Raw genomic sequence first — 15,580 nt, forward strand, 5'->3', positions numbered from 1 at the left:
ATCGTGCGTTGATCTCACTGCCTGTGCGCAGACGACCGACCTGGAGCCTTCCATTTTGTTAACGATGAATATCTATACCTAAAACTACACTATTGAGTTCTCAGTTAGTTGAAGAAGGATAGGGGAAGAGTGGATGCGGGGCGTGGGATATGGGAAGGTGAATGGTGCCTTAGGGGCACATGCGGTTCCTACAATGAGTTAACGAAGGTTGCTAGGTTACCAAGGCTCGAAAATCTACTACGGTTTAAATAATCGAATGACGTGTAGTTTCTTGCTCTGAAGGTAATTCGATACACCAAAACTCGAATGTGGTGTCCATAGTCCCCGGAGACACATATCGTGCATCTCGTATGGTGTCTGATGTCCTTAGATCTCCTGAAGTGCGATTCTATCTCGTTTAGAAGAGGCAAAAGTGTTCGGTTTTTTCTACTGTGCTTCATCTAGCATTATGTTCGATAATCACTATAGCATGATGATGCGCTTCGCGATTCAGCCGAGTTCATCGTGAGCCACGATATTATTTGTCGTAGGTCCTATGTGGATCTCGATGAGCGTGCGAGAGCTTCTCTCGAAAGTGCTTTTCTCGGGGTGTTAGGGATCTGAGCAAATCTTATTGCTGATTTGTCAGACCAACGCGACCAGTTGCTAACTGCTCAACCTTGTGGCTTCGATCAGTGAATGCAAGATAATTCCCAGTATTCCCCCATTACGGAGGATCACCAAGATATGAATACGAGTCTTCATCTTCAAAGTGTCCTCCTGTTGCGTGCCATCTCCACTGAGGATTCCTTGAGGACTGCAAGTAGAAATCAGTGGTCCTCCATCCGCTATCTCAGATATACGATTTCATAACTTTCACATATTTCTATGGGTGCTCAATGGATCTCTGCTGAGTTTCAAGAGCGCTCACAGGATCGAATTTTACATCTGGAATCCAAGCTTGAAACTCAGGACAGGTCTACTGGACATCCGAAGTGGGAATTCATGAATTTTTATAAGCTTGCGCCCGGCTAATCGATAAACCCAAAGGGTAAGACACGTTATCCCTCCTGCAAGTTGCGCCGCTGCTTTCAATGTACAACGGCATAGGCCTGCAGACAGCCCGAGGGAGTGGCACCAGTGGTTATGTAATGCATTGGCAATCAGCAGAACAGACGTCCATGGTTACGATAATAATTAGGTCCAACGTAACAAGTCCTACCTCCGACCTCAGAGGACCGACATCAAGCCATTTAGGGAGGCTGAGGCGGCTGCCCCTCCTAAGCCGAAGAAGGCCGACCCGGAGCTGATGTAAGGGAGGCTCTGGCTTGAACGAAATGGAGATATAGTGCTTGTCGAATCTTCATAGTGCGGTTCCTCCATGCGCACAGCGAAGAATATCTTTGGCAGTTATCACAATCAGAAGAGAGAGATTGAGGTGAAGTTGCTGGACCTGCAGGATACTTTACTAGAATCCGGAGAGGAGGAGGATATAGTCCAGAAGAAGGTTGACAAGGAAAGACAGAAGCTGTAGTAAATACCTCAACACGACGGCTCCGAGCAGATCAGCGGCTCAGATATAAGGAGCTCGATGAGCGGAGGGCCGAGGCCGAGGCCCATGGAGGAGAGCTCGAGGCCGATCAAATGGCGACGACGCATGAGTAATACTATTCACCCGGAGGAGCGAACGCCTTTGTAGATTCCTGGGTTGTCGGTTAGGTACCTTCAAATGCAGCAACGACAAGCGGAGAGAGCAGCTAAAGCGTTCGGAATAAGTGGGCGAAATTGATAGTGTGGTAGTGGTGGTGGGATGAGGCTTGGTCGCTCTGGTAGACACTCGGAATCATGAAGAGGGAGTGGCATTCGATAAGGATCGACAGCACCAACAGAAGTTACAACGTGAGTTCATGGGAAAGGTCCCCGGTTCGATTCTCACTGAGCGCATCATCAATCGTCGATACTCCACTGTGTATCAGGTATGATGGATGCCCAAGTTAGACAGGCGGAGCGGTGGGCAGCCCCAGGAGGGGAGAATGGTGATAATAATGGCGAGATGAGGAGGGGGCAAAGGAACAATCGACCACCGGCTAAGGGTACTACATCTGGGCGGGTACATCACACTATGATCGAACACTGTATGTCGTTTCCGAAGTGGCGTAGCGTTACGGCTCATCTGATCCTTGTATTGGTTCAGCTGGCGAATCGTGGCGGGACTTTGCAGAGCGCCGTAAAGGGAAGGGTTGGGCCGCTGGGGAGCGACAGGAGACTGAGGATGGTGCTAAGAGGAGGGAAGCCAAGCGTAGCAGAAAAGAAGATAAAGTTTTGCAGCCCGAGAAGGAATGATGATACGTGTACTATAGAGAGAGAGTTTACGTGTTATTTATGGAGTTGACTTCACTACTGGGTGATGTACGATGATTATAGTTGTTTTCTCAATTGAGTTATGTCGTCGAGCCATTCATCAGAGCAGTCCAGTGAGAAGCGACCAATAAGCTCCCATAAAGTCATTTTCCTTGGTGATCAAAGTGTCGGGAAGACTAGTATCATCACACGCTTCTTGTATGGAGCATTTGATACGCATTATCAAGCCACTATCGGTATTAAGGGCGGAGCGAAGCAAGTAGTGTTACGACGCTCAGTGATCAGGTATTGATTTTGTGGCGAAAGTGATCACACTTGACGATGGTCGGATGATCAAACTGCAGTTGTGGGATACGGCTGGACAGGAGAGGTTCAGATCTCTGATACCTGCGTAGTATCTTTCACGCACAGCGAAGAATTTGCGAATCATTTGATCTTTGTTAGTTACCTGCGAGATACTGCGGCATGTGTTGTGGTGTTCGATCTGAGCTCGAAAGAATCTTTCAATTCTGTTAGAAGCTGGGTCGACCAAGTACGCGATGAGAAAGGTAGTAAATATGTAGGCGAATGTCACCATGAGCACCGAGGATTTGACATCCAGTTCATCGCTGAACGATTTTTGGTCAAGTTGCCAGGCTAGAAGTTTACAGCGGAGCGAAGCGAGTCTGGATTCATTATTATCACTGTAGGTACAAATGGAGGGGTGGAAATAGTGTTGGTCGGTAATAAGGCGGACATGGCAGATTTACGACAGGTTAGGAGCTTCGCTTCGCTGTCGATTAGGAGCTGATTGCGGATAGGTTTCCAATGAAGAGGCAAGTGCCTTGGCGGAAGAGCTCGGCTTGAAGTATTTTGAAACTAGTGCTAAAAGTGGCATTGATATCGATGAAATTTTCACCGAGGTAGGGCAGAGGAGGTCCAGGGTTCGACCCCGGCACCTGGCATCTTTAGATTGCCAAATCGATACCAGAAGAGGACCCAGTAGTTGGAGGATCGAACACTATCAAAGTTACTAGCGGTGATGAGCTCAGCAATGCGGCTGCTAAAAGTGAGAGTGGGAGGACGGCTTCGTGGATTGAACTGAAGTTGCATTTCAGGTCAATCATGCGGTTGTTGAAGACCACCATTTTAACAGTGCTAATGAGGACAGTAGAGTCTTATATATCCGATGTTCATTTTTTCTCATGTTCGAAGGAGTCGTGTTGTGATGCCATGAAGGTATTGTGAATGACGGCTTTCTGCGGAGGTTGGATTAGAATGTTCATCAGCGAGACGGCTACTATGGACGAGTCCAGGTGGAATGATCAACCTACCGATGAATCGTATAAGGTGGTGTATCTTTGTGGCTGATGGAGATGATACTTCAACAACAATGCACAGTTCAGGGAGGTGTGGTATTCTGTATGACTCATCGTCAATGTAGGTTGGTGCCGGGCTCATCGACGTTACGGCATATAACGGGAGGAATCGATTCACCGCAGGTTTGCAGTCGGTTGACTGAGGCGTCTTTCGGTAAGTGATGGCGTTGTTGTTGTTGAGATCGCCAAGGGGGGTGGGTCCAAGATGGGCGTTCCGTGTAGTGGAGTTCGAAGAACAGAATCCTTCCGGAAGCATGGGACGTTGCTGCATAGTGCCGTTTTCAATGCAACTAAATTTTGAGTCCAATGCTTCTCAATAATAAGGTTAGCGGAGCGAAGCGTTACATATTTTGTGTGTCTCCCAGCATCGTCGGTGTAGTTCTTCTCTCATGATTCGAAATGTCACCAAGAGAACGCTGCTAGGATTGGCCGTAAGTCCCCCCTCAAATGCTCCATCACTACCATCTTTAGGTCATGGCTTTGGTCGTGGTCCTCTTCGTAGCTTCGGGTGCGATAATTCAGCTTATCTTCACAAGTGGTGGTTATGACAAACCCGTGGCCCTCACGGTGATCAACACCATATGCTGTTTGCCAAGACCATTATCATAGGTCTATTCCCTCACTCTCTCTGTATTGTTGTTGGCATTCCGCCAATACATCCACATACCAGGACAGGGCCCAACCGAGGAGGAGGAGGAGGCCCTGCTCGATGAGTCTGATCATGCGGGTGGGCGGTCAGCGTGGCCGAAGGGGACCCTGGTGTGGGCGTTGGGTAACCCACATAAAGCACTCTATCTCGCATTATTACAATTCAAGAACCATTTTCTGCAGGTGCGATGTGGTTCGCCTCACAGTTGACCTACAACATATCGCTGAAGTATGAAGGGAAGGATCGTTTGACTTTCCATTGATATCCTCTAGGTACACCTCCGTGGCTACCAACAGTTCCCTTTCCAGTTGCTCTAGTGTATTCACGTTCATCTTCTCCATAGTAGGTCGACTCCTCCAACACATCACCACCTTGTGCTGTTCGTTAGGTCCTCTTGGGATATCCTCTCTGTAGAGCCGTGCCCATCCTTGCAGTGCTCCTCTGCGTATTCGGAGTCCTCATAACAGCACTCAATCAACCGTCACCCAAAACCGACTTTGCGGTATGCTCCTGTGAATGACAATGTCCATACACCCACAGGTCCGAGAGAGCATCCTTGGCGACTCTCTAGCGCTGGCATCAGCCTGTTGTTACGGCCTCTTCTCGTGCTGCATTAAACTCTGGGTATGAGCATACCACGCTCTGTGGTACATCATACAGCACCCTCAGGTACCTGATGAGCGCATGGTGGCGTACGTCTTCGGCATGTTCGGTGTTGTTGCCTTTGTTATGGGAGTAACAACACTCCTCTCGTGGCATCTAGTGTATTGATCATCTTAGATCCCTTTGCTAGCCCTGTGCCAAATGACAGGACTTGAGACTTTGGTAAGTCCCCTTGGTAGTCGTTGTGAGTCTTTTCCTCAGGCCCTGCCGACCTGGGGCCAATTCGGTGCTATGACGGCCAATGCTGTGCTCGGCAGTGTCGCATCGGACTATCTGCTCACAGTTGCTGTAGGTGCTGAGATTGGAGATTCAAATTCAAATTTGTATAATGATGATGATAAACTGCCACTGTATGAGCACACTCACGTTTCAAACACTCTACATCATGATTCAACTTTTGTCTAGTATGAAAGCGTCAGAAGATCGGCACCATATACAGTATCTGCCAGAGTGTAAGGGAAAACACAATAATTGTCACACTTGTCGAAACTACAGCGATCTACTTCGGCTGTTGTTGGAACAGAGGCGAGCCTTCGTTTAGGTGATTTTACTTTCGCCACTATCAGCAGCTGTCGGCCTATCATTGACAATACCTTTATCCTTGGTTGTTGATAGTGAGTCTTTCGATGAGGATGTTCCATCCATCTCTGTGGGGCCTCAGGTACAATCCTCGCTCTTCACAGTTTCAGAAGTGTTTATATGCTCGGCTCAGCACTCGTGTTTGCAGCTGTTGTGCTCATTAGTTGGGACACGTGAGTGCATCTCTCATACTGATTCAGATCGCGCTATTATTACTGTAGTTACAATATCGACATGGAAAAGGAAGCCGAAGTGATCAGTCCACAAGCTGAAGTGCAGGGCAGGTCGTTGGTGCGTAAGTTGATCTCATCAAGTTAGGTTCACCAAATCCTCATTATTCTGTTATAGATCATGGGAAGAATAGTTGAAGGAGTGAAGATACCAATGAGTGATTGATGTGTCCCTCAAATGCTGTTTCTCATTTCTGCAATAACACTTATCTCACAGGGAAGAGTCAGTCGGTATTGCGTTGTCACGAGTGGTAACAATAGTCTTACATCATTAGGGCTCTTAAACGAACAAGACCATATATGTTGAGCAAACACCAATGAAAACTCATCACACACTGACATGCAATGTACGATCACTACACCTTTTGTTGGTTTTCCCCACGTACTTTTGAGTTCACCCAAGAGATACTTACGTGTTGGAATTAAAAGTTGAAGAGATACGAAAGGAATTTACTGGGAAATTGATTCCCAGCATAGAACTCCTCAGATTCCTCATCCTCGGAGCCTTTAACATTTAATCGCTCCACCGAGCCGTTAACTATCTGTGAAAAGCTCAGGGATTCGCTGCAAATGACGAGTCAGTTTGTTCAAGCTCATTCGCCACCATAGGAACAACTCAAAACGCTTATCATCATTAAAATTAATCTCGACTTGTGAAAGTAGAAAACATAAGAAGAATTCCACAACAATGCTAAACGCATTCAATAGTGGATTTGGGTAAAATTGAAGAGCGAGATACTGAATGCCACAACCGGCTCAGTGGTTAGGTTCAACATAGCTAGTTATACAGTAATTACAAAAAATAAACATATCATGAACGTCTGTGGATTAGACGACAATCATCTTGGGTTCTTCAATACTGAGGAGTTCAGTGGCCGACTCGTTAACAGGATCGAAAGGATTCCCTTGTGAAACTTCGTTCTGAATTAAAGGAATAAGAAGCAGCGCCAAAGACCCAAACACTTACCACAGTAATCTCTCCTTCCAAGTTCATCCCAAACTCGCTCTTGATCTCATCAATGGTGTACCCCTTGCCCAGGAAATAGCTGAGCTTGGCAACAGCAGCCTCAGGAGTCATGTCACCACCGCTGATGACACCATAACGGAGTAGCTGAGAGCCTGCAGCGTAGTCACCGAGGCTAACAACACCCTTAAGAACTTGGGATACCACAACCACGGGGATTTGCTCATCATCCAACCTGACAATGATAATCACGAGAATCACGAAAAGATTCGAAACGTACTTCTGCAACCATGAGAGGAAGTTCGCGTTAGAAGGAGCATTGCCGGTGCCGTACAGCAGAAGAACAACACCATTTATGTCGTTAACATCAAGGGAGAGTAAGCTGGACAAACCAGGAATCTGATAACTAGTGATACACTAGGAGGAATGCCATCAACACTTACCATGCGCACAGCGAGGATAGAGTCCGCCATTGTCGTCTGTACGGTGAGAGGAGCTGATGGCGCAGGAAGGAGGAGATCCTTACTGAAGTCAATACCAACACCGATGGTGGCAAGAGGACGTTCCTTGGGCGAACCGAAGGCCTCGATAGCACTAGCATCAACCTGAACACAGTATAGAAACATAGAAAACTGTACATTTTGTCTTACCTTAGTAGCCCTATTGCCTCTCAAGAGAACTGTGTCGAAGAAGAGGCACACTTCTGGTATCGTATATTTACCTGAATGATGATATAAACTACGGAACAATGGCAAAAACTCATTCTAGCCTACCAGCGAACATAACAGAAACAACGATGTTCCTCTTGGCATCGCTGTGAGGGTCAATAAATGGTAAAATGGAACCAGTGACAACAACACTCTTCGACAAGTTTTCAAGCATGAGAGACAATGCGCTCGTAGTGTAGGCCATCGAATCCGTGCCGTGCAGAATAACAAAACCATCATAATCATCATAGTTATCTTCGATAGTCTAAAAACCGAGGCATTCAAATGGCAAGACCGAGGGTGTACACCTTACTTTAGCCATGGTGACCCAATTCTCAGGAGTAGCATCGGAACTATCAATCAAATTTTCATACTCGAGGACAGTAAACTCAGGCATGCCAGGCTGCTGTAACTCCTCCATATTGTTGATCTGGTCAGTAAGGTATCCCGGGACTGGATGTAGTGTACCATTAGGGTAAGGCTGCATGCCTATAGTACCACCAGTGTAGATGATGAGAACCTAACAACAACAAGAAGATATCACTTCGACACAAGAGCGACTGTCTCCTACCTTGCCAGGTGCATGCTCAACCATAGGGCAATACACTGGTTCCATACCAGCTGCATTTGCTGGTTGATATTCATAACCAAAACCATCATGATACATACCAAAGCACGATCCATCACTCTTGCAATAAGAGCCTTGCTTAGAAGACTCACAGGAATCGATGCTTTGGCACAGTTGCTCGCAATAGTCCACGTCGTGAGCGAATGCAACACCAGCCGATAGAGCGAAATATAGAATACTTGCAAAACGCACCATTGAATATAGGCAACAAACTGAATAAGGATTATGCGTTCTCCATAACACTCAATTGGATACTTTTATAATGAGCTTTATCGCTATAATGGGATCGCTGATTCCTAGCCTCCCTAGCCTTAGCGTTTCACAAGCCGACATAAGATCTTCAATTCGATGCTCTAGCGTATTATACATTTGTTGATTACGCATGTATAACGTAATGAGTCGGTTAAAGTCATCGTAATAGATCTTGCTCAAGCTCTCTGGTGAAGAGGAGTGATTTAGTTTTTACTCTAATCACTCCGGTGGTGGAAGGCTTGCTAGTTCGGTATGGTGTTGCTTCCCTAAGTGATTATATATTATTATATGAGAGTTTGTAGAAATCGCATGAACAGGGATGAACGAATTCAAGTTGTCGTAGATGGATCTTTTAAACTTACACGTACCAAAGATTTTCAGTTGTAACCATGTTCAAGTTTGTGGGAATTCTCAATGTTAAATCTACACATGTGAAACAGACAGATCTACTTCGTTTCTACACTTTTCAGTTCTTCAATAGAGCTCTCGATTTCACAATCAGAGGCTTCGATTCCGCGTCCTTGGATGTTGTCTTGGATCTCTCGTGAGTTGCTAAGTGACTTGATGATGATGCAGTGCAAGTTTTCAAAGATATGAAGTCTCCCATACCACTGTACAGATCTCATTAGAGTAGTGTATACACTGCTGTTATTCCACTCGTAAAAACACAATAACGTTAAATCCGTCCTTGAGAAACTATTTACCACAGTTGTAGTGGACACCTTCTCATCACGATGGACCTCCAACTCTGTTAGACACTCCCACTAGGCCTCTACACTTTAATCGACACCATGGACGAATCAGACCAACGTCCCTCGATGCTCTTGATAACATCACCGACTCGTGACCCCGCCTCCCACATACACAATGCGGATGACCTCTGGGGTTCCTTAATTCCTTACCTATTTCACCCTTTCTAGAAGACATATGTCAATTGTCAATTAACATGCAGATTGAACTCCGAGAATGAAATGATACCAGCAAAGATGAGCTCCTCCTTGAAATCATCTCGACGACCCGTAGAAAAAATCCAAAAGAAAAACGTAGTGTTGAAACAGGTGCCTGAATAACTACTACTACTACTACTACTACTACTACTACTACTACTACTACTACTACTACTACTACTACTACTACTCCTACTACTACTACTACTACTACTACTACTACTACTACTACTACTCATTCATTCCCGCATAGTTCATCTGGACGAACGTGCGAGCTACTAGTCGCATTTACAATCCTCTTCCACAATTTCCGATCCATAGCAGCTTCTCTAATACTATCCCAACGACCCCCCCGCTCTATAAACTCGTATTTCACCCTCTCGATCCATCCACTCTCTTCCTCAAACTCGGAATCTATCCATTCGCGCATTGGATCACCACACTTCCTTCTCAAAGAGTGACCAATCCAGCTCAATCTCTTTTGAGCTATGAGTCTGGCAATCGAATTACCTCCCAACCAATTGGTTACATCACTGTGCGAGATATTCCATCTCTGTGGGTCTTCATGCATTCGTATGATATTGCGTATACACCGGTTGTGAAATGACTGTAACTTTCCGATATCCTTGGCACGGTAAGCCCATACCTCTGTATTATATAACAGAATCGAAACGACACAAGTTTGGAGAATTCTCTTCTTTAACCCTAAGGAGACATCTCTCGCTCCCCATATCTTGTTCAACGACCGAAACGCCTCTGCAGACTTTCCAATACGTCGTGATATCTCCTGACCGACTCGGCCGTCTCTCGAAATCACTGTTCCCAAATACAGGACTGAACTCACTGCAACTATACTTTCGCCCTCTAATGTTCTCACAACCACGTCCTCAACCTCCTGTACAAATTCTCCTCGTGCCGCCCTTGCCACCATACGGCTCTTCTTCAATTTGACCATATCCTCGACAGTCATTTCCTGCATTCGTTTACATCCTCTTCTCGTATGGATCTGTAGACCTTTAGCAGATTTAAACGTACTTAGGCAGGATTCACATTGCCATTGATCACCCCCCTGGATATTTCTCTCAAATCCCAAACTCTTAACTCGATGTTTATCTCCATCCTCATCCGTGGCCCACCCAGCCTTCTTGATCACATACTCAACTATCTCGCCATCATCATAATGTATCGTATGCGTAGGTTGGAAAGATCTGTTCCGATTCTCTTCGATGGAAATACACCTCTTCCATCCCAGATAATCACCGTCGTCCCATTTCACAGTGACCCTTTCCTCCCTACCAGAATCCTCTATCTTCTTCACCTTCCCTCCTACTCTCCTAGCCATAATCTCCGTTTTGGATGCATTCACTTTCAACCCTACTAGAGCTGCCGCAGCCTGAAGCTCCCACAATGCCCGTTCCGCAGTTTCAACATCGTCTGTTATAATCTGTAGATCATCTGCGTACGCCGCCCATTTCATTTTTATTCCAAGCTCCACACAAGCCGACTGAAATGCCCTCATACAAAAGTCAAGGATGAGTACGAAAATTGCCGGGCTCAGGCAAGATCCTTGTCTCACTCCCATTCCCTGCTGGAAAGGTGTGCCAAATCTGCCATTACTATCAATACGCAGAGATATTTTCGATCCAACATACAGTCGTTTAATCACATCCGTCAGCTCAGTAGGGCAACCGGCCCAACGTAGTATTTCGAACACACTGTGAGTAAACTCGAATTACTCGAGTCAGGCAAATCACTTCGAATTTCCATGTTGTTCTGTGAACAGTGATCGAGTACTACTACTATTACTACTACTACTACTAGTACTACTACTACTACTACTAGAAGACCTTCACACTAGTATTTCACTTGAGAAAATATCGCATAAAATTGCGTCATCATCCCTCATCTTTCTGAATGGTATGGACCTAATCATCCCTATGAAACACTGATGTGATCGATAACTGCATAAACCGAGCCTCTATCACTCAGGAAGTCTTTGCCCTGGTTTGAGGAACTGAAATGATCACGTGGGAGTTGCTATGACGTTCTTATTTTACGGTATGAACAAATCACCGCAACAACATGGAAATTCGGCATTCCTTACCGACTCGTGTGCCCATACCACACCTCCCCGAACTAATACTACTTTCAACCAAGACCCTCTTTGCTCCCGTTAACCCACTGCGTAGCCTCCTCCTTGAAAGGCTACACACTCACCATCGACTATCGTCTATTCCTATGAGCATAACCCTAATCCTTATACACACTAAATCAAACAAAGCCCAGGGAAGAATCATATGAAAACAGCAGATAATCACACACGAGTATTGCCGCTTTGATGATGATGAAGTCATATCTCGGCCGAGCAAGAGACTGGTAATTTTTTTGGTTTCCTCAGTTGAGCTCGTGAGTTTCCAAAGCCACAAAATGTTCATAGTGTAATTGATAACAAAAAACAACTACGTTCGAAACGGTGTTTGAAATGAACATTCTGCGATTAAATAGTATTTGACGGTAGGAGGCTACCCACTTTTTTCAGCCTCCTTAATCTGTTTAAAAATCTTATCTATTCGAGCACTCAGTTTCTCAGCTTGTCGAACTAACTCTTTTCGAGCCGCTTTAGCCGGCTCTTTCCCTGACACTCACACAAGTCAACGAAAGTCCTCCCCGAATCCACACTCACCAGAGTGCAGGTCAACAGTCTCGACCGAGTCGATGCCGTTAAACTGCAGCTTGTCCAATCTGAACAGTATGGGACTACATGTGTCGGTGAAAATAAGGAAATTTTGAGAGATTTTTTTTATTCCCGGAAAGTTCAACTCCTATAAGTAGTGAGGAGACTCGCCAGCTCAAGAGAGGCGATCAAGCGTATATCCCAAGACTCGACGAGTGGTATCGAATTCTGAAAATAATTCACATCATACCTTGCTTCAATTTGGGCCAAATCGTCTTTTGCTTTCCCAATGGACATTTCCCCCGAGATCAGATCCTGCTCAGTTTCGGTCACCTATGGATACTCATCATAACAGACGAACGACATAATAGATGGTCAATGCAATAAACCATATATAATATGCACATGGTTCCAAAAGGAATTTCATCAAATTTCCATTATTTTTCCGTACACTTCTACTACCCCAAGTCGTATTCAAATCTTCATAGTGTAACTCTAACTCAGCTGAGGAAAGCCAACATTCACTCCAACACCCCGAATGCTTGCCTCCTTCTCAACAGCGTGAAGTGCCGCCTCGAGCTGATCTAATTGCCCTAAAGTTTTCGCACTCAACATAGAAAACGACTTCATAAACTTTTCCGCCGGGTCTTCTTCAGGAACCTCCTAAAAAAAGAACATCACTACACGATGAATCTACCTTCCCTTACACTCTCCATGTGCTTTCCCTCCTCAGTTCGCTGCAGCTCAGGCACTGCTTCGTCTTCTGAATGAGCACTGCTGCTGGTGGGTTCAGGAACGATAACAGTAGCAGGTGGTTGTTGATGATGTCGATGTGGATGACGACGATGATGAGGTCGTCTCGAATGAGCTGGGGGGCCTTCAGAAGGTTCACCAGCGTAGTGATAATGCTGATCTTCTACTGACATTTTATATAACTTTTCGATACTTCAAACAACTTCTCCTCATAAAAAACTACCGAATTTCGATGAACATATTTCACGCGACAAATGCCGAACACATACCGTAACTCGCGCAAGAAAGGAAAACTGATCAGGACAGTGCAATAAACCCAATTCACTGCTATTGGAATTTCATCAGCAATTCCTTATAATTTTTACTCCACCACCAACCACTTCATAACTCAACTAGTAAGCCTTTCGAAATGAATCATCACTCAAACAAGCGAAGTATTGTTCGTCGTGAATAGTTCTTCCGGAACAATCACTAAATCATATACTGATAATAATATTCATAACAGCATTTAGTGACCAGAGCCACTACACCATCAGCATTTCTCATCTTCACTGATTCTCAAGGCGCTTTCTAGCACCAACAGCGTCACCCAAAACGCCTTCTTTCTTGTAGTTGTCAACCTGCTTAGTAGTAGGATGTCTGAGCTCAGTGTGAACCTGCTCCTTTCGAGGGGTCGGAGGATCTCTTCTCGGCGCCTTGTCCAACTTTGCTTCAACAGGACGATTATAATAGGCAGTGTCCATTATGATAAATCTATTACTAACAATAACTGAGAATATAAAAATCAATATCGACCACTTGCACGCATGCACATGACAACATCTTTGACCAATGCATTCACTAAAGGATATGGGGTCAATCTGTACTAGCTAGAAGCAAGCCTACTTTAGCTTTTCCCCACACAAAAAAGGACGACAACTGTCAACACAAAGCGACCGCATTTCAGAGAAAAAATAACAATCATAAACAACCAAAATAGTATGTTTACTCTTTATTATCGGTACTATCTGGCTTATACCATCACTACGCTTCATCACTCATGTCAGCAGCGTTGTAATATATGATCGCTTTCCTCAGCTGACCGTAGGAGTTTCCTCACTCATTATAGGAGTCCATATGCGAACTAGGGTAGAAATGTACAGGAACCAACAAGCATTTTGCAAAATTTCCTCAGAGATTCCATATTGTCACCAACATATGTGGTCCACCATGTGCATATTTTCCCACACTGCATGTCAGACATTCCATTCTCAGCAGCATACCCGACCAAGGGAAGTGACTCGGGTTCGAATCCCACAGGCTGCATATTTATAATGGAGTTACGCAACAGCTACTACGTCTCCAATACAGTGGGCCTATAACCTAGGAACTGCTGCTTAAGGCGCTTCTTCCTTACGCTCCTTACTTAAGAAGTGCTTCCTTATAACTTTTCATTTCTAAGGGGCGTAAGAAATTCCTACTCTTAAGGTGCAATATAACTATATAAGAGGGGCTTATATTCGAAATTTTAGCTTGAAAATCGCTCTGTAGAAAAAGTTACCTCTGCACACGTATTGTCGGTCTCTAGATGGCGCGTACTGTACGCCTTTAAGGAGCGTAAGGACCTGCTGCTCCTAATCGAAAAAAGCGGAGCGATGCAGCGCGCCGCGCTAGAACCTATCCTGACGGCTTATACAACTTATCAACAAATTTGGAAACTTTCCAATCACACAGGATTCACATTGTACCTCCGAGGTACAGTGTACGCTAGCAAAACCAATGGTACTGATCGCAAGGCGAAGATAGCACTGTGTTTACGCGTGCCGTGTTCTTACGTACAGCGCCCAGACGAAGGAGTACGTATGCACAGAATTGCTTACTGTACTCGGTTCTATCACAACACACTCTTCCTCTACGTTCACTCAAACCCATTACGGGCTTGCGAGGAGTTGAGGAAATTCCTCGATTCTCATTGCAATATTAAATTTCGCATCAACCGTCATTCTCCCAAATTCCAAGATCAGTGGGCAGCTATCCCCGATTACGAGACACCCCAGGGGCTAAGTCCAACAGAGGGGAAGGTAGGCCTTCCCAGACTTGGCGAAAAAGTGTGTATTATTAAAGTATATCAATGCCCCAGGGGGTACCACCAAGAACCAGTGCGGAATATATGCCTTTGGTTTCCTCAACGGCGCTTAGGAGTTTCCTCACTAATTATAGAAGTTCATGTATGAATCCGAGTAGAAAAGTAGTTGAATATTTCCCAAAATTTCCTCAAAATTTTACATTTGACAATGTGCATATTTTACCACACTGCTAAGAACTTGAATCCACGTGTCGGGTCCTGTTTCTAACCCAAGGGCGCACTTCCACGCGAGTGCAGATAAAAGTGCACATTTTCACCATATACTGGGGTTGTGTCGCAAGTGTCGTCTGAGTCTCAGACTCTGAGATGGATTGTAACCTATTAGCCATCTGATGATTTGACTCATCCTCAAGGCTTAATCGATTCCTCACCTGTCAACTACGAGCTAGAGAACTCCAGAGTGAAGCGACGGGTTCTGCTAGTTTCCATCATAGAAGAACATTTCATTACCAAGCATGGGCTTTTAATCGAACACTGAGTGCCCCCAGGTTGATCAAGACTGATGCATTCGGAGCTCTATTAGCTAGAATGTTACCAATGCGGCACTGGCACTCCCACATTCACTACGATCCGTTAACCATGGACCATCAAGGGTTTACGTAGTTCGCGATTCAAATCTGCCTCGTACTGATGCGAGACGCCGATTTGGAGGGCATGGTTTCAATTCCAAGCCTCAGGCCGAATTTGAATGCGCCCAGTAGCGTGACGCGA

General features: G+C 45.3%; 7 protein-coding genes across 7 annotated transcripts; 3 read left to right on the plus strand and 4 right to left on the minus strand.

The window, feature by feature from the left end:
• Window positions 1-1,073: 1,073 nt before the first annotated feature.
• Window positions 1,074-2,322, plus strand: Pmar_PMAR021783 (Pre-mRNA-splicing factor cwc-21, putative; the record flags this gene model as incomplete). Its single annotated transcript, XM_002772416.1, has 8 exons — window positions 1,074-1,127; window positions 1,181-1,290; window positions 1,390-1,509; window positions 1,557-1,640; window positions 1,699-1,754; window positions 1,813-1,878; window positions 1,956-2,072; window positions 2,174-2,322. The coding sequence occupies 8 exons, from the start codon at window positions 1,074-1,076 to the stop codon at window positions 2,320-2,322; spliced, it is 756 nt and encodes a 251-aa protein (XP_002772462.1).
• Window positions 2,323-2,422: 100 nt separating this feature from the next.
• Window positions 2,423-3,457, plus strand: Pmar_PMAR021784 (RAB6 protein, putative; the record flags this gene model as incomplete). Its single annotated transcript, XM_002772417.1, has 7 exons — window positions 2,423-2,576; window positions 2,626-2,731; window positions 2,785-2,888; window positions 3,030-3,094; window positions 3,141-3,242; window positions 3,292-3,388; window positions 3,438-3,457. 7 exons carry the CDS (start codon window positions 2,423-2,425, stop codon window positions 3,455-3,457), a joined length of 648 nt encoding a protein of 215 aa, XP_002772463.1.
• Window positions 3,458-4,087: 630 nt separating this feature from the next.
• On the plus strand, window positions 4,088-5,415 carry Pmar_PMAR021785 (conserved hypothetical protein; the record flags this gene model as incomplete). The annotated part of the gene is made up of 10 exons (XM_002772418.1): window positions 4,088-4,129; window positions 4,170-4,265; window positions 4,308-4,425; window positions 4,530-4,575; window positions 4,620-4,689; window positions 4,736-4,849; window positions 4,888-4,971; window positions 5,017-5,082; window positions 5,128-5,172; window positions 5,212-5,415. The coding sequence occupies 10 exons, from the start codon at window positions 4,088-4,090 to the stop codon at window positions 5,413-5,415; spliced, it is 885 nt and encodes a 294-aa protein (XP_002772464.1).
• A 1,232-nt stretch (window positions 5,416-6,647) lies between these two features.
• On the minus strand, window positions 6,648-8,157 carry Pmar_PMAR021786 (L-asparaginase, putative; the record flags this gene model as incomplete). The annotated part of the gene is made up of 8 exons (XM_002772419.1): window positions 6,648-6,740; window positions 6,787-7,018; window positions 7,064-7,182; window positions 7,227-7,388; window positions 7,434-7,504; window positions 7,557-7,755; window positions 7,804-8,010; window positions 8,062-8,157. The coding sequence occupies 8 exons, from the start codon at window positions 8,155-8,157 to the stop codon at window positions 6,648-6,650; spliced, it is 1,179 nt and encodes a 392-aa protein (XP_002772465.1).
• A 2,143-nt stretch (window positions 8,158-10,300) lies between these two features.
• Window positions 10,301-10,836, minus strand: Pmar_PMAR021787 (hypothetical protein; the record flags this gene model as incomplete). The annotated part of the gene is made up of 2 exons (XM_002772420.1): window positions 10,301-10,323; window positions 10,353-10,836. The coding sequence occupies 2 exons, from the start codon at window positions 10,834-10,836 to the stop codon at window positions 10,301-10,303; spliced, it is 507 nt and encodes a 168-aa protein (XP_002772466.1).
• A 1,003-nt stretch (window positions 10,837-11,839) lies between these two features.
• On the minus strand, window positions 11,840-12,917 carry Pmar_PMAR021788 (hypothetical protein; the record flags this gene model as incomplete). Its single annotated transcript, XM_002772421.1, has 5 exons — window positions 11,840-11,952; window positions 12,001-12,059; window positions 12,242-12,324; window positions 12,517-12,654; window positions 12,699-12,917. 5 exons carry the CDS (start codon window positions 12,915-12,917, stop codon window positions 11,840-11,842), a joined length of 612 nt encoding a protein of 203 aa, XP_002772467.1.
• A 375-nt stretch (window positions 12,918-13,292) lies between these two features.
• On the minus strand, window positions 13,293-14,050 carry Pmar_PMAR021789 (hypothetical protein; the record flags this gene model as incomplete). The annotated part of the gene is made up of 2 exons (XM_002772422.1): window positions 13,293-13,513; window positions 13,972-14,050. 2 exons carry the CDS (start codon window positions 14,048-14,050, stop codon window positions 13,293-13,295), a joined length of 300 nt encoding a protein of 99 aa, XP_002772468.1.
• Window positions 14,051-15,580: the final 1,530 nt, after the last annotated feature.

Source organism: Perkinsus marinus (assembly GCF_000006405.1).
Source record: "Perkinsus marinus ATCC 50983 genomic scaffold scf_1104296961124, whole genome shotgun sequence".
Classification (NCBI taxonomy): domain Eukaryota; phylum Perkinsozoa; order Perkinsida; family Perkinsidae; genus Perkinsus; species Perkinsus marinus.